The following is a 21,421-nucleotide window of genomic DNA, read 5'->3' as shown; positions in this document are numbered from 1 at the left end:
GTGGCCCTCAGATTTGGCGCGAATTATCAAACGTAAAGCGTCTGCCATCTTGTCGATAGTAAATTCCATTTCGTTGTTTCATTTGATCATTTCGTTCTTTAACTTAGGGTAGTAATATTTTTTTGATAAATTGTGTTGCGAAATGGTTAAATGCTTCGTGGTTGGATGTTCTACGGGATACAAATCAGCCAAAGAAAATGATGCAAAGGTATTTAAACCACCCAAAGAAGAAAGGCAATTCATTTTCTGGGGTAAAAAATTGGAAAGAAGTGACAGAAAATTTTCTAGAAAAGATCATGTGTGTTCTAGACATTTTAAAGAAGAATTCATCATCAAGAACTCTGTAAATGGTGGTGCCCCATTGAGTCGCTGGAAATTGAGAGATGATGCCATAAGGGTGGGCTAAAAAAGGTTACCCAGAATTTTTTTTTTTATTTCTTGTGTGGAGAATTTACTGATTAAACATTTCGATGGAAATGACAGCTATATCAGGGATTCTTTTGAGTCGGTTATTGAAAAGATGTCAAAATTCAGCTTCTACTCTGTTTGCTGCGAAACACATCAACGTGTGACGATTCCATTTCTAGTCTATGAATACATTATCCTTCGTTTTCGCTTACAAGCTAAGTTGAAAAAAAATGAGGTGGATGAGGCCAAAAAGTCGAGTATGCGACACAAGTCAAGAAAACTGTCCAAATTGTGATCAAAATCGTAATTTTTATTGTATTTTTTTTTGTGATAAAAACAAACAAGAATTAACAATTATTCTGAAAAAAATCAATAAATTGTAATTGATTTTACGTTATTAGAAACTAGCATTGTGTTAATTTTATTGTTACTGAACTAAAACACCCTTAAACCAGGATGCTTTATCCACAATGGTTAAACTTGGCGCCAGATTTGAGGGCCACTAACACTAGAGAACCTAGCGGCAGAAGTGAGAATAAGAACTGAAACTTGGCACAGTTCTTTCCTCTCGCGTTTGCCCACCTCTCCTGGTACATCGTGGCACTATGTTAGATATATGTCCAGTCTTGGACCAAAATAGGATGCGCCATTTAACCATCCCATGTACGCTCGTTTTCGGACGTCAAATGGAAGTCCGCTCTGGACGTTCCATAAACCATAGAGTTACGTCCGGCTTGGACGTTCAATTCTTGTTGAATGGACCAGTTTGAAACATCCTATTAACGTTCGTTTTTGGACTTTAAATAGAAGTCCGGTTGGGACGTTCTACGGAGAGGACATTGGGACGTTCTAAATACCTTACAATTACGTCCGTCTAGGACGTCCAGCTCTCACTGAGTGGACGCGTTTGAAATGTCCTATGAACGTAGGTGTGCTAGTAGGGAGGGTGGGGAGCCGTTTGTCTAAATTCAAGGACAGGTGGTCCATGGATCGACAGGGAAAAGAAAAGGCATATAAATTTTTTGGAACTGCTTGCGACGTTCAGAGCACTTCAGTGTTTCACTAAGGAGGCCCGGAACACTACGGTTGAAATCAAGATAGACAACACGTCGGCAGTTAGCTACATCAATAGGCTTGGAGAGTCTAAATCTAAAGATTTGTGTAGTATCGCTCTCCAAATCAATGAATTGTGTGAAAGTAGAAACTTGTCACTGAATGCCGTTTTCTTTCCTGGGCTGTCAAACACACTGGCTGACGCAGAGTCGAGGAGGCCATTCCCACATAACACAATGCAGTCCGTCGGATGTCCGACAGATGTCGAGGTCAGATGTTGAGTACATCTTTTTTATATCCACTGGACAGCCCGAAATCCGATTTGGATGTTCTATAGATGTAATTTTTATTGGTTTTGACCGCCCTCAACAGCGCCGTCGGACATTTTAAGGATATCCGAACGGGCTTTCATTTGGCTCGGGTCTTCCGCACCACAGTCGAATATTATTACACTGTGCCAATCTACAGACATACCATTTATTATTTTCGAACTATCCAGTCGAATTGTTGTAAGACACTTGAGTTTTTTTCGATAACAAATCACCAACAGGATTTTTAAGAAGTCAAGATGATGTCGAACTTAGGTTAAACCAGAAGTATATCAATTGCAATTAAACATTTTATGCAAAATATTTTTTAAATTTTAAACTTCAGCATGATTTATTAAGTTTGAAGTAGTTTTTTATTATTTGAAATTAAAATCCTATCATGAGTATACTTGCTTCGAATATTATTAAATGCCGAATAATATATATTTTCTGTGAGTTAATTTCCAATGGCTTGGTTCCCGTAAGCTAAACGGCAAGCCTGTGCAAACAAACTCACGACTAACATATTTTTACTACTCCTTTATTTTTTTTTTCGTATTAAATAACGGACATAAAATAAAAATACGTTCAAGGGAAAAATTTGAACATGGTTAAGTTCTCCCCTTTTGGAAACAAATAAATTTTGACAATTAATAATGAAACTTAGCGATCGGCCCCAATTTGCTTTAATCGAGTTAACCGCCCCGCACTGATGAAGTGCATTCGGGGCTGAATTGAGGTGCCACTTTTTCAACCAGGGCGGTGATGGGAAAAATTGAAGGTTAACCCGTTGCCCCGACACTATTTTTAAAAAAAGCCGTTCTTTCGGTTTCAGAGCAAAAATCGGGGCAGGCGGGTAGAACGAGCTATTATCGGGGTTGTTATCGGATCGATCGGCTGAAACAGTCAATCGATTATGTTTTTTGCATCGATGAATCGATTGATTGCAACCGGGGTAGCTTCCCTGATTAAGTACCTCGATTAAACCCCAATTGAATTCGGGGAGAAGAATTTTCCACCCTGAGCCACGCCTCGATGGCCCGAAATGAGAAACCCGATTGGCAAAAAAGCACCCCGATTGGCTCGAGGCCGATCCTTAAATGAAACAATTAAAAATCTTCTTGGTTGTTGGAAGGAGGCCCGTATAGAATATAGTTTTCGCACATCCATTGCACTTCCAAGGTGACTAGCCAACGGACATCCCTGGAACTACCCATTGAGTACATGGATATCTAACGGATGTTCGGCCATGATTCGGACATCCGATGGCAGAAATGTGCTATATGGGTTATCTATGGAGGATTGGAAATTGGATTCCCAAACTTTCAAAGACATACAGAAGACATTGGAAATGGTTCCTTTTCGTCGAACGCACAGTTACTGAAATTTGTCAGCCGGTTTCCGCAACCAGGAGCGTGGAAAACGGACGCATTTTCACTGCCTTGGAAGAACCTGAAAGCGCACTGCTTCCCACCCTTCAACAAGATCCCCTTCTGCCTATCCAAGATCAGGAGGGAAGGATCAGAAATAGTTTTGGTAACCCCATACTGGCCCAGCCAACATTGGTTTCCATCAGCCTTGGAATTGACGACGTAGGTGCCCCGGCTTCTTTTTCCGAAGAAGTGGCTATTGTAAAACCCCTACTTACTTCATCTTTAAGTAAATAGCTTTTACTCGATTAAGGGAAGCTGCGGACTTCGTTCGATGGTATATTCCCGTAAAATGTTAACATGATTCAAACAAGTCGATAAATGTCTCAAACGATTGGAGGCATACATACAGGCCGTAGCCGTATAGCCAGCGTCAAGCACAACAAAGACACAAATAAGACAAGTTTAAACGGGGAACGAGCAAGCCAGTAGCAGGTCGAATAAACGACCTGACACTTGACTCGCGAAGGGGTGAATCAACACTAGACTGGGTGAACAGCCCAGCGTTGACTAACGAAGAATTACAATTGATGGGGTTTTATACGACAAACAAAGTCAACGCGATCACCAACGCAAGGTGAGCGTAATGAAAGGATGGAAAGGAAAATGACTTGTTTCCAGGAATGAGAGGGAGGATATTTTTCCAAGAAAGAGTGAGCTGATGCATTCCTTACACTATTGACATCTCCAACGGGGGAGCTTCATCGCCTGATCGAGAGTTCATCAACCCGGCTAATCGCTTGGAAGCTCTCAGGAGTTACCTCGAAAGCAGAGGACTTCCGAAACATGTTATTGAGCTCTTGCTTCCTGCTCCTGCTTGCAGCAGGACTCAATAAACAATCTGCATACCAATATGCATGGAATGCCTGAAACGCTTGGTGTTCTGAACGGGGGGTCCATTCCATGTCAGTTGGTATCGACGAGGTTTTAAGTTTTCTGGCGGACTACTTTGCAACAGGAAAAAGCTAAAGTACGGTAAATATTGCACGCTCAATGTTATCATCTACCCTCAGCCCTAGCCAAGACGGTATAGCAGATGAAGGTAGAAACCCACTGGTAGTCTAGTTGATGAAGGGAATCTACAACCAAAAACCCCCGGTGCCTAGATACACTACAACATGGGACCCTTCGATCGTACAGGCCTTTTTCGACACTTCACCAGCCAATGACACGACTCTTATCCAAATGTCAAGATAAACAGCTACACTGATAGCACTGACGTCCATGTTAAGGGGCGGGGAAATAGCGTCCATTCAGCTAAGGTCAATTAACATTTTCGACTTACATGTTTCCTTCATACTAGGCAAACCTAGAAAAACACAGCACTCAGGTCCATTACAACGTATTAACATTGAAGCATGGCCGAAAAATTTAGCAATTTGCCCCGTCCGGTGTATCGAATCCTACATCTCTAAGACAGCTCCGCTAAGAAACAAGATGAACAGCAACTTCATGTTTATCAGTTCTACAAAACACCATAAGCCCGTCACAAGCTCAACAATCGGCCGATGGATCAAAGAACAACTCAAGGAAGCAGTCTGAGTAGATACAAATACTTTTAGTGCTCACTCAACAAGAGCAGCGGCGGGATCAAAGGCCTTTTCAAACGGAGTACCTCTAAAGGACATTCTTGATCAAGGCCAGTGGGCCAAAGAATCTACTTTTGCAAAATTCTATAAATAAAGAGACGCCATTGTTAGTGTAAATAGGGACGTTCACTCGATTCTGCAAATTTCAGATTCGGAGGACTGTTAATAAGCACTTTTCCTAATCTAGGGGTAATGCTACAAAGACACAGTCAATGTCAAACGTAATTTACATGACAATTGTAAATTTTTCGAGAGCATCGAAGAACAATTGTAAATTGTTCGAGCGCATCGAAAAACAATTGAAATTGTTGTGTTAATAGAAAGCCCGCCCACCCGACCCAATCAAATGTATTTAGCAATAATTTTTCCTTTTCTTTTCTCGTCTCCCATAGATATTCCAATCAGGGGAAAAGAAACAGAGGAAACTACAACAAAAAATATAAATTCAACAAAAACAACAACAATGACAACGGGAGAAAATAAATATCCAAATAGATATTCATTCCCCCAAACTCACTGCTTTAGGATACTGAAGATACGGAATACGCCCACCCTCGAAGCGGGCACCAATTTTGTTTTGGTAACCCCTCCTTTTTGTTTGCTCTAAATAAGCTAAATAAACGTGGTCACGCACAGTCAATGTCTTCACTTTCTGTTAACACAACAATTTCAATTGTTCTTCGATGATCTCGAACAATTTACAAGTATAAAGAACCCACCCACCAAAAATTATCAAGATCCGTGAGATGCCGCAACGGGCTCTGGATAATTTGGCATGGAATGACCCTGAGTAGAAAGGTGGCGTATGCAATTTGATTCACAGTTAATGGAAACGGATCCATTGGTAACGACTCAAAGTATCCGTTTTGAGCGACCAACGTAAACGGATCTGTATTCAATGACGGATGAAGATTGTGTTTACTGCGAAGTGCGGACCGCTTCCAAATATTTGAGCCAGTCCGCGGCTAAAAGCCCGCAGTTTGCCTAGTCGGCTAGTCCGCAGTTCGCGTGCGCACCTTACCCTGGTCTTTTGACAACGTTGTTTGGAATTCTGACACGTCAAACAGACCACCGCAACGTTAGGTTTATAAATTTAGAATTTTCTACTTGTTTTTTTTTTTCCTGAGCTTAAATTATCATCCATCAGAATGCCTGAACAACAAGGAGAGACTGATGAATTGTTTGACGTTAAAACACAATTTTATATTGGAAACTACCAATCAGCCATCAATGAAGCTCAGAAGTTGAAGGTAAAAGCAACCAGTAAAAACATGTTAGTCTGGATTGGTTTTCACCTAGATATACAAATATTTGTTTTTTAGCTGAACAATACCCTTCAAAAACTTGAACGTGATGTATTCGTCTATCGATCTTATATTGCGCTGAAGAAGTATGGAGTTGTCATAAATGAAATTCATGGAGCTTCTCTGGAAGAACTTCAACCATTAAAACAACTTGCAGAGTATTTATCTCAGCCTAGTAAGAGGTAAAATACATGTCTATATTGGATCAAAATCAAAACCAAAAGTTAATGTAAGATTTTTTTTCCTAAGGGAATCAATAGTTCTCAAACTTGACCAACAAGTATGTGGGAATATAGATGTCAATAACCATGTCTTTCTCCTTGTTGCAGCAACCATATACTACAATGAGAGTAACTATGAAACTGCTCTTAAAGTGCTGCATCAGTCAGATAATTTGGAATGGTACATAAGCTATTGTATGTATTCTTGTTGAAATCGGTGAAATTATTTACTATTTTACAGTCGGGCTCTTATGCTTCAAGCTCAGTTGAAAATGGATCGTGTAGATCTTGCAAAAAAAGAATTGAAATCCATGCAAGAAATTGATGATGATGCAATTTTGACACAACTAGCTTCTGCTTGGGTTAATCTTACTGTGGTACAATAACATTGCTTGCTTTTTCACTGACATGCCAAATTATTATTTTCTTCTTTTCATAGGGTGGGGAAAAGCTGCAAGAAGCCTATTATACATTTCAAGAGCTTGCAGACAAAAATACACCTACTGCATTGTTGTTGAATGGTCAGGCTGCTTGCTGTATTGGACAAAGCAAATATGAAGAAGCAGAATCTGCGCTTCAGGATGCCCTTGAGAAGGATTCCAACAACACAGATACACTAGTGAATCTTGTTGTACTCAGCCAACTTTCTGGCAAGACCCCTGAAGTCTGCAACCGCTACCTAAGCCAATTGATTGATACTGCGCCTGAACATCTATTCGCCGTAGAATTCCAGGCTAAAGAAAAATATTTCGATTTGCTCGCTAAGCAGTATGTGCTGACCGCTTGAATCTGAGGATAAAGCATTGAAATAAATTTCGAATTAATATTTTTTTAATTTTTTATTGTAGATTAGTATATTCAAATTTTCTATCAGATCGTTAAATACACATACTACAAGAGGTTGACAGAAGCTATGTTAGCACAAGCAAAACCAACAGACGCGGGGCTCGTTAATTTCTTAAACCATTCAAAACACACATTTTATCGGTACTATCTTTATCCTTGTAATTAATATTATTGAAAGACTAGTGTTCCGAAAAGATATTTTGTCTTGGAACCGGAACGTCTACTTATCAATAGCAACAGAAGACGACACAGAAATACAGAAATATTTGTACAATTTTTCATAAGTTTGAAATAGTATAGCTGAAGATGAGATGTCCCGCATATTCAGTTGAGCTGAATCGAGCTAGGCTACTTGGCCATGAACACGAAACCTATAAAGGCACGTATAATTCAAATTTCCATAATTCGAATGAATCCGTAGTTCAACAATAGAGAAAGCTCCTGAATTGCGCGCCTAAAAGTAAAAGAGCATTAGTTTTCCTTCTGCGACAGGTTTGGCATATGGAACATGTACCTGCACTTGAAAGCTTTGCAGCGGCGTACCCAGATTGTCGTAAGTGTAATGACCAAGTTCCACGCCGGCTATGTCCACTTCTCTTGTAAGGCCCTGAAAGAAGAAAAAATGAAGATTGGAAAACAAATTTGTTATGGATTAGTAACTATTCATTACATAAACGGTGAAATTTCGTGGTGCTGAATCAATTTGGCCATCTGGCGCCAAACTTCTTGGTATGTGTTCTAGCGTGAAAGCCTTAGGAATAATTTTCCTGGATAGTTGGATCACTAGATACCCGTCAAAACCACGGAAGGACCAGCATTGACCTGGGACAATTCCTGGTTGAATAACTACTCTTGGATTATTAGGTTCACTCCATAATGAGAATCCCCAAATCGAAAGACGGGGTCGGTGGGAGTTGTACGTTTCAGTGCAACGGGTACTGAGTACCACACCCCCTATAAAAAAAAATTAATGACAATGTTACGTTAAATTTTTAGTTATCGCAAGCAAGCATTATTATCGGTTTCATGTATAGACTTACCGGCTGGTTCAAGGGCAAAATCGGCCAAACCGGTTTTATCAGAATCGTAAACACCCAGTGCAGACCGGATCAACTGCTCTACTTCCTCTTTGCTAAGCCCTCGTCCAGAATCAGCATTTATAAGTTTTATTTGGAGACCAATTTCGGCTAATAGTTCTTCTTTAATCTTTTGGATCAAGGCAGGCTTCGAATCGAGTTCCCATCGCTTTATAGCTTCCTCAACACTGATTCCCATTTGCGATGAAAGCGAACCTATCCCATTCATACGATGCTGCAGCTCTGAAAGATCACTATCCCATTTTTCTAAATGGACCAGAAAAGCAGCCAATAATTTAACAAAAGATACACGAAACTTGAAAAATAACATAAAATACCATGTTTTTCCTCCGCAGTGCGTTTCCATTCTTTCAATTCCTTCACCTCTTCGAGAGCTTTATTCAACAGAGAAACAATAGCGGTAATCTTGTCCACATCTAGTCGAGTTTTTTCAGATAAGGATGTTATCAAATTAGTTAATTTAGCGTCAACAAGGCCCTCGAGGATTTCCGAAGAAGCTGCGTGATCTCTAATCTGTGCCGTGGAAACAGAAAGCAACTGCTTCTGTTTTTTCATTTAGATTTTTCAAAAAACAAATAACATCAAGTACGGTAAATCAAGAGAAGGTTAGTCAAAATTACCTGAAATAAACCGACTTGCGAGACCACGTCTGACATCTTTCCATCGTGGTTATTGACTTTTTGCTTTAGAGTTAGCAAGGCATCCTTAGTTAACCTCCATTCATTCTTTATGTCTTGCAATATTGGATCATCAAATAGATGAAGTGAAGCCGTAATGGGATTTAAGGTCGATGATGGTAAATCTACTATAGAATTGACAGACGAGGAAGGTATATCTACTAAAGGATTGAGAGATGATGGTAAGTGGTTTGAAGTTGCAGACGAATCTGATGAAGGGTTTAAATGTGATGGCGGAAAAAGGTTTGAAGATGACGGTGAATCCAACAAAAGGTTGGGATATGTGGATGAGGGAGGAAACGATTCTTGCGATGGTAATGGATTAACTATAGTATTAGGAGGCTTATCTTCTGTGCGGAAATTGAAGGCATGCAAAGCAGAATACAACATTCCACCTGATTAAATGGTAAAAATTGGCATTGGCATTAGTTAATAAATGGAAGTATAATCAACTGAAGATCAAACGATTAAAAACATAAAAATAAAAGAATGACCCAACCTGCAAAGAAGCAGAGCGGCAAAAAGAGGAAAAGCATCAGCAGATTTCGATTAATCTTGACTCGTTGCCTGCAAAAGTCTCTTAACTTGACTATTCCTTGACTTTGGAGAACAAATGTATCAAGCAATAAAGAATAGCAAGTGATCAGGTAAATCCACCACGCAAGGCCGAACATCATTCCTCTCAGCTTGGAATAAGCAAAACCTTGAAAAAAAATTATATACATAAGCAGGTTTATTGCTTGAACAACGATTAAAAATTTTACTTGAAAAGCAATAGGCTGCTGAGCTATAGCTTCTGGGAGGAGTCTTCAACTGGTATGGTTCTTTGTCATCTAATTCAAGGTCAGATTCATGACCATTTGCATAGTTGGTATTTATATCTGTTGGTAAAAAAGTAAAGCAAATTTTTGAAGTTCAAAAATAATAACATTTCCTATACCTGTAGACTTCCCAACTGAGCCAAATCTTAACTCTGGCGAAGAGAAAACAACACCATGGCATCTTTCAATTGAACGCCGTGTCATATTTGGCATACAGATTACTCGTTCTGGAGTTACTTCAGTCCTGTAGCTGTAACTTTTAGCATATGTGAAATCTGTCTTTTCAGTAGACCTGGAGTAATTTAAACGAACAAAACAATCGTTGTACAGGTTAAGCTTGATTTTTAATCGTAAAACACATAAGATGTTTATTTCACGTTACCTTGAGCTACAAAATGATCTTATGATGTAAGAAACATTAATCAAATTATACAGCTCGTTAAAAAGCTTATAATATGTAAAAGAAATCGAAAGAAGCTGTACGTTTCGCTAAAACAATGACTGAATTCAAACAAACAAATACGAGGTTTGAATATTAGCAGACGAAACTTTGAATGAGCAAACATACAAAAAAAGAGTACCCTACTAAATATTCGTGCGCCTAGATTGTTAATCCACAAATAATTTTGAATTGAGGAAACTAAAAGAAATAAAGGCTATGTACTTTTGCCGAATTGTAATGTAACTAAAATTTTTACTTATTGATTCGAATACAATATCATTACCCTGGGTTTAACATGGTAGACCATTCAGTTCACCGTTGCACGCTTCGCGGGATAGAACTGAGGCTACTAAGGGTTTTAAAATAGGAAAAGTACACGTCAAGCGAGGCGCCGCACTAGTAGTGAAGTGACGGTGCCAACATAGTGGCAATTTGATTAGATTTTTTTTTTCAAGTACGCCAGAAATATTTGCTGGATTGCCGCTAATTAAAAACATCGTATTCAACATCTAATGACCTATTGTAGAAACTAGAAACAAATAATTTCATATTTGTGGGTATGCAAAAAAGTTTCTACTAAGAATAACCAAGAAAAACAATGTAACTAGCTAAAACCAACCCCAAATGTAAAGCATAGATTATGGATTTTACCTCTTAAGTGGGGTTGTCTTCAAACTAATAGGTGGAGGAGTGGAGGCAAAGATGGAAGAGGTAGTGCAAAGGTCATCTTTTCTCCTGGCTTCTTCTTCTTCTGCGCTTGAGTAATCACTGGTATGATTCCTAAGTTTTTTTCTAGGTGAAGTTTTTGATGAAACAGGATAATCCGGATGGCCCAATGGATGCTGTGCTTCATAAGTACGGGCAAGATTTTTAATTATACTTTCATGGGTCCCAATGACATTTTTCCTAGGGGATTTTTTGCTGCTGCTTCTGGGAGAAACCTTTAGACGATTTCTAAAGTTCATACCATGACCTTCTGGGCATTCACTCCCATGGCGTGTACATTGTGATCTCAAAGTGAATGGGGTAGTTGAGCGACTCCTAGTTATCACAGGTTCACTTGCTGCACTGCCAACACTGTCAGCATCGGAATCTTTCCTTTGCCTCACCCGAGTTGCCATGATGTTTATGCAAGTAACTGTATCTTTGCTATTTGTTGAGACTAGAATTTCATAAACTTATTTGGGTTTCGTGCTTCGGGGGGAGCTCCGTTGGAGACCTCTACACAGTTAGTAGCTTTAACACGAACAAGAGGTGCAATATTTTGTCGTTTACTGATTCTACTTTAAGAAAAAAGTTAAGACTCTTTCTGACAAGAACAATGCACAATCAATCATTATTTCTGTTAAGGTATTTTTAACGCGTCGTTGTTTCTGTGTATGTAGCACATCTAATCCAGGTACCACGCCTCTTCCCGCTGCTGACAGGTTGATTCTCGTGATCGTTTATTTTTTCGACTACGAGATGGCGATAGTCATAACTAGAAGTGGATAGCCAAAGCGGACAAAGCCTAAATTCATGTAACCCTTTTATACAAGTTCTTTTCATTAAGTTGATTAAGTACCACATCTGTTTTGGAAATGTTAAGCAAAGAAAATACAGGTGGCACAGATGAGAAAACCTTGAATGGAAATCAAGAAATACATGTATTCACGTACTTTCGTCAAAATCAATTAACAAAAAAGAAGCTGTTCTATATGCTTAATGCAAAAACTAGCTATTTTAACGTACCTCCTACCGCTAACTGTACAACGAAACACAGACACCATAAAAAATGTATGCACAAATTTTGAAATACAGACAATATTTTGCAACTTAAAAAAGATATCACAGCTTAAATTATGTAGAAAAATGTCTTAAGTCTACCGAGGGCAGAAGCTGAAGTTTGGATACAAATTGCAATGTAGGGATAAAAACCTATACGGGTCGATTTGATTGTTGAAACCATTCAAACTAAGTACATTCATTTCGGGTCCGTAATGCGAGTAACTGAAGGTGATCTAAAATATTTTGTTGGAAAGAAAACGGTTTAAAAAATGACGTGCCTGTACAGTATGTTTGTAAAGAAAATACACTTACTTGTTCTGCAAGATGCGATTGTTTAAGAAATTTCATTGGTTCCAAATGTGAGTGGAATTCTTCTACCACCGTAAGTTGTTTGCTGAGAAGATGCTCAACAATGTAGCCCTAAACCCATAAAAATGTTACAAGAAATCTATGCGACAAATTAGAAGTTGTCGGATTTACCATAGTCACATCATCGGGCAGCCGAATTTTATCACCAATACTGATGAACTTCCCGCCACTGTAAATTACAAATATACATCACATATTAAATTTCTCGTCCTATAACTACTAACGCAATCAACTAGCTCTATATATACCTGGCAAGCGGTTTCATTTTCAAGCCTAGTGAACGACTTAAACAAAATCCAGCTCCTCCTGTAGCGAACCAAAATGAAATCTTTTGCTGAAAAAAAGATAATAATAATAAATAAATAAATAAAAAATCCACAATGTTTCGTTAAGTTAAATACATTTCACGACTAAAACATATTCTTTAATTGCTTATTAAGGACCCCATCGTGAACACAGTTCGTATGAAATCAACTCGTGCTGAGGGCACCAAGGCACGAGATAAAAGAATTTATGTCTGTCTCCTGCGGATCGCTAAAGGGTAGAGTCCTGAGGCCGCAAACAGCTTTGAAAGGTTGAAAGGGCAACAACAGCTGGCAAGCAAAGAGGCTAACGTTAGGAACGAGGGGGGGACAACAAAGAACGCTTCCAGATAGCGACGGACAAGGGATTCCAGGGTACTAAATGAACAGAAGACTGCGAGGGAATCAAGAATCCATTCAGGTGCAGAGCCGGAGGGCAGTCATTCAACAAACAAGTGTGTCACGAACAGAAGTTTTAGCCCACGAGAGAAAAAAAAATATCATTTCGAGCTCGAGAATATAACAATGGGGTCTTCATTAAATAACAACAACAAAAAACAAAAAAACAAAGAAGATGAGGGAACCGAAATACCACTAGCCGGTTCTACTGAATTACAGCGCACCTGTCGCCTTGTAGCTCGACATCGTTACTTTTTTTTTATACATAACTATCTTTTTTTCGTCTAATCTTATTGCAGAATGGATAGGGCAAAACCTGTTCTCGATGGGGTGAACCACATTCTCGTCTACAGCTACACTTTCATGAATAAAAGTTAGCTTATAAGAATAAGGAGAAATTCTCAATCAGTACCACGAATTACTTGGCGTTAAAATTGTTTTAAATCTTTCCACTGCGAGGTCAGCATATTAATAAAATAAAATAAAAAGAATTAATTACCGGCATGTGTTCGCGGTCCAAGATTTCCAGTGGGGCTTTAATACTTGGTTTGCCGAGGTACCAATCGTCCGTCCAGTCGTGCTTTTGTAGCATGCGAACCAATTGGGGTACGTTGACGTAGTTGTCGTCGTCAAAATGACAAAACCACCTACAAAATAAAAGTGAAAATAAAAAAAAAAATGCTCAAAATAAGAACACCCGCTACGCAGTTAATAACAAATAAAAAGAAAAGAAAAGAAAAAAAGAAACAGAGGGGAAAATTGAGCTCCGAAGGCACAATTCACCAAGATGACAGTCACGATGGATGTTGTGTTGTTCCGTGACCAGACATTCCGGATGGTAGGAGTAATTTTAGGAGAGACGAATCAAGTTCCTTAGTTGAAGATTTTTTAAGGTGCGCTCTGATACACACGCGATCATATAACCAAGAGGGTTAATGTATTATTATCTTTGTGGCGGCGCCAATTATTTCTAATGAGAAACCGGCCATTTTCGAAAGGAAAAGAAGATAAGAAACTGGCCAAGGGACTCGTTTTTTTTTTTTTTTTTTTTTGTGTGTTCTCTTTGGGGGCGGGGAAACCAAACAGTCACGACGAACAAAAACCAGTCTAAGATGACCCTCTATCCTCGTGATAATTACAAGCCTCTTGCCGACGGACACAACACAAGAAAATTTAAACAACCGAAAATTTATAGTCAACCAATGACATTTTACCGTTTGTTGCTCTCGAGGAAGGTGTCAAACTCAACAGCCATTTTGCAACACAATGCCATCCTGTACGAAGAAGAAAAATATAATTAATTTCAGCAAGTTATGATTAATACACAAGACAAATTGCGAATATATTTACCGATTGTGGGAAGCCGAGCACCCAGTGTTGATCAAATGATTGTGAGTTTTCTCGCTGTATTCTTCGTCATCGGAGTCGGTAAAGAACCAAGTCTGCCAACAAGAAACCGTAAAGTTAAATCGAGATCGGATCACCAACCCACATCATAAATTGGTTTTTTATTGAATTTACATCGACTAAAAGTTCATGCCCTTTTCACATTCATACATGCAGCAAAAAGACGGGAGCCCCCATGGCAACCTAATGAGACCCTATCGAATGACAAGCTTTCAAAAGCAGGGTATAACCCGAGCCCCATTGCCCACGTCCACACATGTTTTTAACGTTAAAAATAAGGCCAGTTGCCCTCTTGCACATCCAAAAGTGTGTACTACTTTTCGTCATGGGTGTTGCTACGACCTTTAAACGCTTTTGTTCTCGAATGTTTGTAGCAGTTCAACTTTCAGTCGATATCTAAACAGTACGCTAACTCTAAACTTGCTAGTTTGTTTTGTTTTGTTTTTTTGTGATTCTCGATTTCCACTATGTCTTAAATTTTCTCTCGACACTTAAGTAGTTAACAAATTGCGGAATAGAGAACCAAATCATAAACATAAAGCCAAAGATTTTACTTTCCCACGAATTGAATGAATAGTTCTGTGTTTGCATTCGGTAGTTTTTCTACTTTGACACCCATTCCAATATATCTTCTGAAGAAGAATGACTTAACACATTGGAAAAGAAAATTTTATTTTAAAAATGTCTTCAGTTGTTAGCCTAGTCTGCATGAAACAATAGGGAAGCCGGAGGAACAGACCTATTCTGAAGATCTCAAGTGTCGCCGACACTAGAGATTTTTCTTAAAAATGACTCCCTTCAATTTTTGGAGAAAATACAGATGGGCCAAGCTCCTCCTATCGCCAGAGGCAAAGAGGGTTTACATTATACTGGAAAATAATGATACCCAGAACGGCTTGGCAGCCGTACCTGTCTTTTTTCCATCTGGAGGCCAACAAAAAGCTGGAAGCTAATTAAATTCCTCCAAGGACAGGGAACATAGTCCAACGAGTTCACTGTTGGTTCCTTAGATCTTTGATATTACTTTCAGACATCGAGCTGATAATAAGTTGAAATGCCACCGACAGTTCCCATCTATAGGCGACATCTCAATCCCAGCGGACTAAACAGGTGGACTGAAAAAAGTTTGGTTCTTTTTCTTCTCTTGGTGTATCAATCATCTGATTCGATCTCCTCTTCGGAAATGTAGAAGAATACATGGAAATTCGTTGGCCCCGGAATTTTAGTTTTAAGAATTTTCTTTTCGTGTGCAACAGGTTGATTCGACTATTTCGTTCGCATTCTCAGTCTAGATTGGGGTCGTTTCACGGTGTGCGATGGAGCTGGTATTTAAAAAACACTACATAGGAAAATGCTTTTACTTAGACACGTGGAAGACTACGTTCGACTACCTTATAACAATAATGTGTAATGTTCGACGATAGGTACCTGTTCGCGAGCAAGTGTGAACCATGTCTTGATGATGACATCGAGTCGTGTGGCGTGAAAATTCTTGGTAGTTTTTACACTGATAAAAATATCGTCTAGTGACGTTTGTGGTTTACTAGTCGCAGTCGTCGTCGTGGATGTAGTTGTTGATATTGCTCTTTCGAACTCAATCGCATTGTCATCTACAACTGGCGCCGTGAACTCTTTTCCTTCTTCGTCAAACACAGATCTCAGAGATCGATCTGGCCAAAATCCCACAAAAGTTTTGATCCATGGCGGTTCTTCTTTTATTGCAGAAGCATGCTCCATCATCGTTGCAGAACGGCTTGAAGTGGCAGCGAAAGTCCGAAGCATTGCCAGTGTCGAAAACGAAAATAATAAAGCTAAAAACAGGGCTTGCAGGATTCTTCTAAGCGTTAAACGCATTTTCGAAACTTGATAGCTCATCTTTTTTTAACAGCAGTACTACGCTAACACTTGTTCTCACAAAAATCTGCTAACATAGTAATGGGAGTTAACGGTTCAAAAATAAGTTAGATTTCTGCGTAGACGCTGTAGAAATTTTAACATTTGATCACCCATGGCTGCTGGCTAACTGCCCTTCGCCTAGGTGCTCGGTGACTGAAGAAAACATGGAGAGATTGCCTTTCTTGTCCTCTCGGTTTTCGCCCAAGGAGCCAACAAGTGTTTCCTATATCCAGAGAGCCATCTACTGGTGAATTTTATATTCCTTAATAACGCACCAAGAATTTGAAAAGAGAAATATTATTTTTAAATCAAGTTTCTTGGCATAGGAACTTTTTACCAACACGAAAAAAATAAAATAAACAAACAATCTCATCTTGTTATGATTGGAGTATACTTGTATGTATATTTCTGAAGCTTTTGTTGCCAGGACGGGTGGGGCGAGTTACGTAACCGCCGATATGACATGATTTGTTTTTCTAATCTTTTGGTTGATAGTATATAATTTGCAAAGATATCTAACGTTTGCCCTATGTTTCAAACTGAAATTATAAATGTGTGCGCTGCATTCTCAAGACGTCCTGTTTCTCCATTTTACGTCGTAAATTACTTTCACTGTGTTGAAGTTTAAAAAAACAAAAAAAAATGGATGAAGTTAAACTGCCTAATGAGGTAAAAGAATGTGACATTATCATTATTGGTTGTGGTCTTTCAGGAATGACAGCTGCATATGAAATCTTAAAATTAGAACCAAGTATTAAGCTGTTTCTTTTAGAGGCTAAAGGTAATTTTGGTACCAATAAAAAATTTGTATAAAGAGTTTCATTTTCATTGCTTCAAATCATATTTGTTCTTTGTAGACCGCATAGGAGGAAGGACTCTTACTAATGAAATCAATATTGGAGGAGGACAGAAAGAAAAATTTGATCTTGGAGGACAGTGGGTAGCCTCAAGTCAGCCAGACATTTTAGAAATGCTTGAAGAACTCAACATAAAAACATATCCCCAGTTTATTAATGGGACTAAAATTATGCAAGTTGGCCATGGTAATGTAATACGGACTTACAAGTCTGACATTCCCAGTCTTGGATCTTATTGGGGTGTTATTGAATTACAGCTGTTTATTTGGAAAGTAATGAAGAACAAACTTGTACTTAAAATATTATTTCTCCTTAAAAGTGTCATAAATATTTTTATTTTTCACTTGTAGGCTGAAAAGTTAGCCAAACAAATAAGCATTGAAGATCCATATTTATGGGATAAAGCCCAAGAATACGATGCAATGACAATGGAAACGTTTGTCCGGAACAATGCCCGTTCTCAAAGTGTACGAGACACCATTCAGGCCGCTTGCCGCTCTGTGATAGGTACTTGAAAAGAAACAAGTCAGGTTTATCGTGACACTTCTCCATTGTACGCCAATATTCTTCTAAGATATTTGCATCTTCAATTTCCGCCGCTAACTAGGAGCTGACCTAGATCGTGTTTCAGCACTTTTCTTCCTTGCGTATGCTAATTCAGCTGGGGGTATCATGAAGCTTCTGATGGCAACAGAGAATGGTGCGCAAGAACTTCGCGTAAAAGTGCGTGAGAAAGGATATTATGCAATCTTCGCTCTATTATCGATTTTCAATTTTGGGTTGCTTTCACAGGGAGGCACACAACAGATTAGTGAAATTTTAGCCGATCGCGTTGGCAGAGAAAATGTTCAACTGAACCAACCAGTGTCAGCTATTTATCAAGATCAAACGGAATTTGTTACGGTTCACACTTTGACGGGAAAGATTTTCAGGTAACTTTAAGTAATACAGAGGGAAAAAATAAGAATAAGTATAGAAAATAATGAACTTTAAACTCTTCGAAAAATCTTACGTTTATAGGGCCCGACATGTAATTGCGAGTATTCCTCCCAATTGCATAACGCGCATTCAGTTCTCACCACCGCTGTCTGAGGATCGCAAGCTTTTAATGGACAATATGCCTGTAGGGCATTTGACAAAGTTCATTATAACTTATGACAAGGTTAGGAGACCATAGTATCTCCGTTTGTTCGGAAATCAAACCTAACACGTAACGGTTATTATATATTAAAAAGACGTTCTGGCGCGAAAACGGATTTTCTGGCGAAATCGTCAGTAACGGTGGTGGGCCATTATTAACATGTAGTACGGGTCCAATCAGCGTTGTTTACGATGCGACTACTGACAAAAACGTGCCTGCTCTCGTGGGATTTATAGCAGGAAGGCCGGGAGTTGAATGGCATCGTCAAACGGTATTTCGAAAGTTTTTAATGCACTGTTTGCCATTTGTTTTTCACCCATGTTAGTGACATCTTAGGCGGAGGAACGTCGCTCGTCTATTCTTGGTTGTCTTTCTGAATTCTTTGGATCTTGGGCATTGCAACCAACTAGCTTTACTGAGAAGGTATGGGCTGATGAAGAATACAATGGAGGTTGTCCCGTCTGCTTTGGCGTTCCAGGAGTAATGTTCACTTTCAGCGCTCTTCGTCGTCCTCATGGTAGAATTCACTGGTGCGGGACGGAAACATCTACGCACTGGGCTGGGTATTTAAATGGTGCTGTACAGTCTGGAAGACGTGCAGCTTGTGAAGTCATGAAATTGAACGGAAAAAATGTCACTCAGTTGGAAAAACTAGTTTCTAGAAAACCATCTGCAGACGTAGATCCACCATACTCTTTTCCTAGTCTATTGACTCCAATTGTTGTCTTTCTTGCCGTCCTCGCGGCTTTCTTTTCTGTTTACTTTTTTTAATTCCTCTTAATTCAGCGATTTACGTGTCACCATTGGAATGTTTGTGCTGAAGTGAACTGAAGAGAAACATGGCTTTAAAAACAATGTCTACTGGACATAAACTTTTATTCACAAGTCAGAAGTATCCGTTATTTTCTTAACTGTGTTTACAGGCACACTAGACTCGATTGCTGGTATAACTTCACCTATTTGAAGAAAAAAAACACACATTAATTGATAAACAGTCGAAAGAGAAACAATCTTACCCAAAGGAGAGTTTGTTGCGAATAAGATACTAAGATTTGCTAAGTTTGGATTCTTTTTTTCTAAAAACCGAATCCAAGAAAGAAGAGAGTCCTTCGAGCAAGTGCCTGTTACAGCTACAGCCAGGATCGTCCTTAATTAATAAAAAAGTAAATAAAATATAGTAGATCTATATTAAAATCAATGTAATGATGATTTAGTCAAACACTTACCCGTCTTCTTGTTCGTGGACTGAAGGCTCAATAATAATGTCTTTTCGAGTAAGGTTTTCTTGTCCTAATATCCATGAACGCAACTGACTGACATCTAATACAATTTCCTTGCTTTAAATATAAAAATGTGTAGGAAACACTATTTATACTGTTGGAATACACACCATCATAGTCGAATTGAGCTCTTTGCTTCTGGTCTTCTTCTGATAGGGGTTCAGGGTCAGAACGTAAAATAAAGTAGTTTATACTAGTTCTTCTTAACCATATTGGGAATGCTCCTTCAACAAAGACTGTTTTCTTTTCTTGGAGTTTTGCCAAAAGTTCCCTTTGTGTAGCGCTCTGACCACTAACAATCCAAGTATCGTCGATGGCGTCTCTCAATTCACTTGTTTGAAAAATTTCCATCTCTGTGGCTGGATCAACACTACCCATTCTCTGGACAGCAAGTTTTGCTACTTCAAGATTAGAAGTGGGGATCTTTTCTGGGAGTGCCCATGGAGACAGGTTCTTAAATTTTGGCATCCAGTAAGTCATTCTTCTAAGTTTCTTCGTCGGGAATCCATGGCGGCCAAAAATGTTAAGGACCATAGCGTCGGTTTCTGCATCTGGACACACACCTGAAAAATTAACAACATAACTATTAGCTGAACATTTTCCTCTACAAGATTCATCCAAACCATTGTCTTCCATCTGTTCCAGAACATCAATTATACATTGCTGTTGCTTTGGATAGTGCATAAACTCTGCCTGAAACATATTTGTTGGAATATATGTACCCTTTGGTAAAATATCAATAATTTCTTTATATGCTTGTAGGTCACGATGAACTCCAAACTCTTCCATGTGCTTCAGAGCAGAATAAATAAATTCCACTTGTGAACGACGTGGTCCTGGCCTAGTTGTATATATTTTAACAGCTTCTAAGAATGTGTCTTTATTTCTATCTCCTTCTGGGGCATTAAACGTAGATGATGTAACAACCAGCTGGTTTGGCTCTTTGCTTCGACAATATGAACTGTTCTTATGAATGTGACGCACGTATATGCCAGAAAACTTGTACATACAGATTTGTGGAAAACTTTTCTGCCAAATTCTTTTAACTCTTAAACCAAAGTTCACTGCCATTTTCAATGTATGTAAATTGATATTTACTTGGTGGGCTACAAAGTAAATAGAATATAATTCGTCAAAAACAACCAGGCTCTCTCAATACACGAAGATAGACGGTAAATCCGTGGAGCCAAAGTTTGCTTTTTTTTTTCTTTCTTATTTGGGTTCACCGTAACATATAAAATAAGACAGTAACGGTGAATTTAATGCCTATTTTGTTTTCTTGTTGTTCGCATAAGAAGCGTCTGCTGTAGTTACGACGATATGTCAGCAACAACGTAGCATGATAATTATAAATAATGTTATCAATAAGATCAACTTCAGCTTTTGATTCTAATTTCTATTCCCGTTGAGTATATTTTTATGCGTCCAATGATATATACAACAAAAATTTTTAATTTAATTTTAATTAGTTTGGCCCCGGTCCCTCGGGTTACCCGAGACCCGGCTTACTACCGAACGAGTGACACACATAATGTGTTTTCATTCGTATTTTTTTTATTTGATTTTTTTTTCTAACTATCGTGCCAATAACTCTCGATTGTAAGCCGGTTTCGAGCCCTAGGAGGGACGAGGAAGGTAGCGACCGGCCGCGATTAGCTGTAATCGGGTTAACCATACCGCCCCGAAAAAGGACATTCGGGGCTCATTCGGGGAGTCGCTTCGTCAACCTGGGAGAGGTAGGCGAAAAACAGGGATTGCTCCGACTGCCCCGACAACATTTTAAAATATGGCGGTTATTACGGTTTCG

General features: G+C 38.9%; 5 protein-coding genes across 10 annotated transcripts; 2 read left to right on the top strand and 3 right to left on the bottom strand.

Annotated features, from left to right (window-relative positions):
- Positions 1 to 5,788: 5,788 nt before the first annotated feature.
- LOC116919627 (coatomer subunit epsilon) lies at positions 5,789 to 7,435 on the top strand. 3 transcript variants are annotated; one of them, XM_045170963.1, is made up of 7 exons: positions 5,789 to 5,871; positions 5,936 to 6,038; positions 6,111 to 6,274; positions 6,327 to 6,494; positions 6,555 to 6,690; positions 6,753 to 7,081; positions 7,162 to 7,435. In XM_045170963.1, the coding sequence occupies exons 2-7, from the start codon at positions 5,937 to 5,939 to the stop codon at positions 7,193 to 7,195; spliced, it is 933 nt and encodes a 310-aa protein (XP_045026898.1). In that variant the 5' UTR covers positions 5,789 to 5,871; position 5,936; the 3' UTR covers positions 7,196 to 7,435. The 3 variants fall into 3 exon arrangements, with proteins under 3 accessions (XP_045026898.1, XP_032781532.2, XP_045026899.1); XM_032925641.2 differs by having other exon boundaries at positions 5,791 to 5,871; positions 6,342 to 6,494; XM_045170964.1 differs by having other exon boundaries at positions 5,846 to 5,866.
- On the bottom strand, positions 7,138 to 11,589 carry LOC116919621 (SUN domain-containing protein 1). 4 transcript variants are annotated; one of them, XM_032925634.2, is made up of 12 exons: positions 10,480 to 10,606; positions 10,336 to 10,394; positions 10,137 to 10,255; positions 9,874 to 10,046; positions 9,698 to 9,814; positions 9,433 to 9,636; positions 8,877 to 9,328; positions 8,574 to 8,799; positions 8,200 to 8,502; positions 7,830 to 8,113; positions 7,674 to 7,766; positions 7,138 to 7,613 (listed from the first exon to the last, which is right to left on the bottom strand). In XM_032925634.2, the coding sequence occupies exons 4-12, from the start codon at positions 9,965 to 9,967 to the stop codon at positions 7,503 to 7,505; spliced, it is 1,884 nt and encodes a 627-aa protein (XP_032781525.2). In that variant the 5' UTR covers positions 9,968 to 10,046; positions 10,137 to 10,255; positions 10,336 to 10,394; positions 10,480 to 10,606; the 3' UTR covers positions 7,138 to 7,502. The 4 variants fall into 4 exon arrangements, with proteins under 4 accessions (XP_032781525.2, XP_032781523.2, XP_032781522.2 ...); XM_032925632.2 differs by lacking the exons at positions 10,137 to 10,255; positions 10,336 to 10,394; positions 10,480 to 10,606 and adding an exon at positions 10,848 to 11,589 and having other exon boundaries at positions 8,574 to 8,796; XM_032925631.2 differs by lacking the exons at positions 10,137 to 10,255; positions 10,336 to 10,394; positions 10,480 to 10,606 and adding an exon at positions 10,848 to 11,587.
- A 234-nt stretch (positions 11,590 to 11,823) lies between these two features.
- On the bottom strand, positions 11,824 to 16,503 carry LOC116919626 (fringe glycosyltransferase). The gene is made up of 8 exons (XM_032925640.2): positions 15,869 to 16,503; positions 14,384 to 14,475; positions 14,248 to 14,307; positions 13,533 to 13,680; positions 12,581 to 12,666; positions 12,444 to 12,501; positions 12,276 to 12,383; positions 11,824 to 12,196 (listed from the first exon to the last, which is right to left on the bottom strand). The coding sequence occupies exons 1-8, from the start codon at positions 16,313 to 16,315 to the stop codon at positions 12,059 to 12,061; spliced, it is 1,137 nt and encodes a 378-aa protein (XP_032781531.2). The 5' UTR covers positions 16,316 to 16,503; the 3' UTR covers positions 11,824 to 12,058.
- A 263-nt stretch (positions 16,504 to 16,766) lies between these two features.
- LOC116919623 (probable flavin-containing monoamine oxidase A) lies at positions 16,767 to 19,219 on the top strand. Its single transcript, XM_032925636.2, has 8 exons — positions 16,767 to 17,117; positions 17,194 to 17,465; positions 17,544 to 17,700; positions 17,801 to 17,916; positions 17,986 to 18,125; positions 18,214 to 18,355; positions 18,429 to 18,605; positions 18,671 to 19,219. Exons 1-8 carry the CDS (start codon positions 16,979 to 16,981, stop codon positions 19,103 to 19,105), a joined length of 1,578 nt encoding a protein of 525 aa, XP_032781527.2. The 5' UTR covers positions 16,767 to 16,978; the 3' UTR covers positions 19,106 to 19,219.
- LOC116919625 (evolutionarily conserved signaling intermediate in Toll pathway, mitochondrial) lies at positions 19,179 to 21,056 on the bottom strand. Its single transcript, XM_032925639.2, has 5 exons — positions 20,238 to 21,056; positions 19,725 to 20,177; positions 19,561 to 19,654; positions 19,351 to 19,481; positions 19,179 to 19,290 (listed from the first exon to the last, which is right to left on the bottom strand). Exons 1-5 carry the CDS (start codon positions 20,683 to 20,685, stop codon positions 19,214 to 19,216), a joined length of 1,203 nt encoding a protein of 400 aa, XP_032781530.2. The 5' UTR covers positions 20,686 to 21,056; the 3' UTR covers positions 19,179 to 19,213.
- Positions 21,057 to 21,421: the final 365 nt, after the last annotated feature.

Source organism: Daphnia magna, linkage group LG3 (genome assembly GCF_020631705.1).
Source record: "Daphnia magna isolate NIES linkage group LG3, ASM2063170v1.1, whole genome shotgun sequence".
Classification (NCBI taxonomy): Eukaryota; Metazoa; Arthropoda; class Branchiopoda; order Diplostraca; family Daphniidae; genus Daphnia; species Daphnia magna.
The sequence above is the reverse complement of the archived record's forward strand: the minus strand, read 5'-3'. Positions and strand labels throughout refer to the sequence as shown.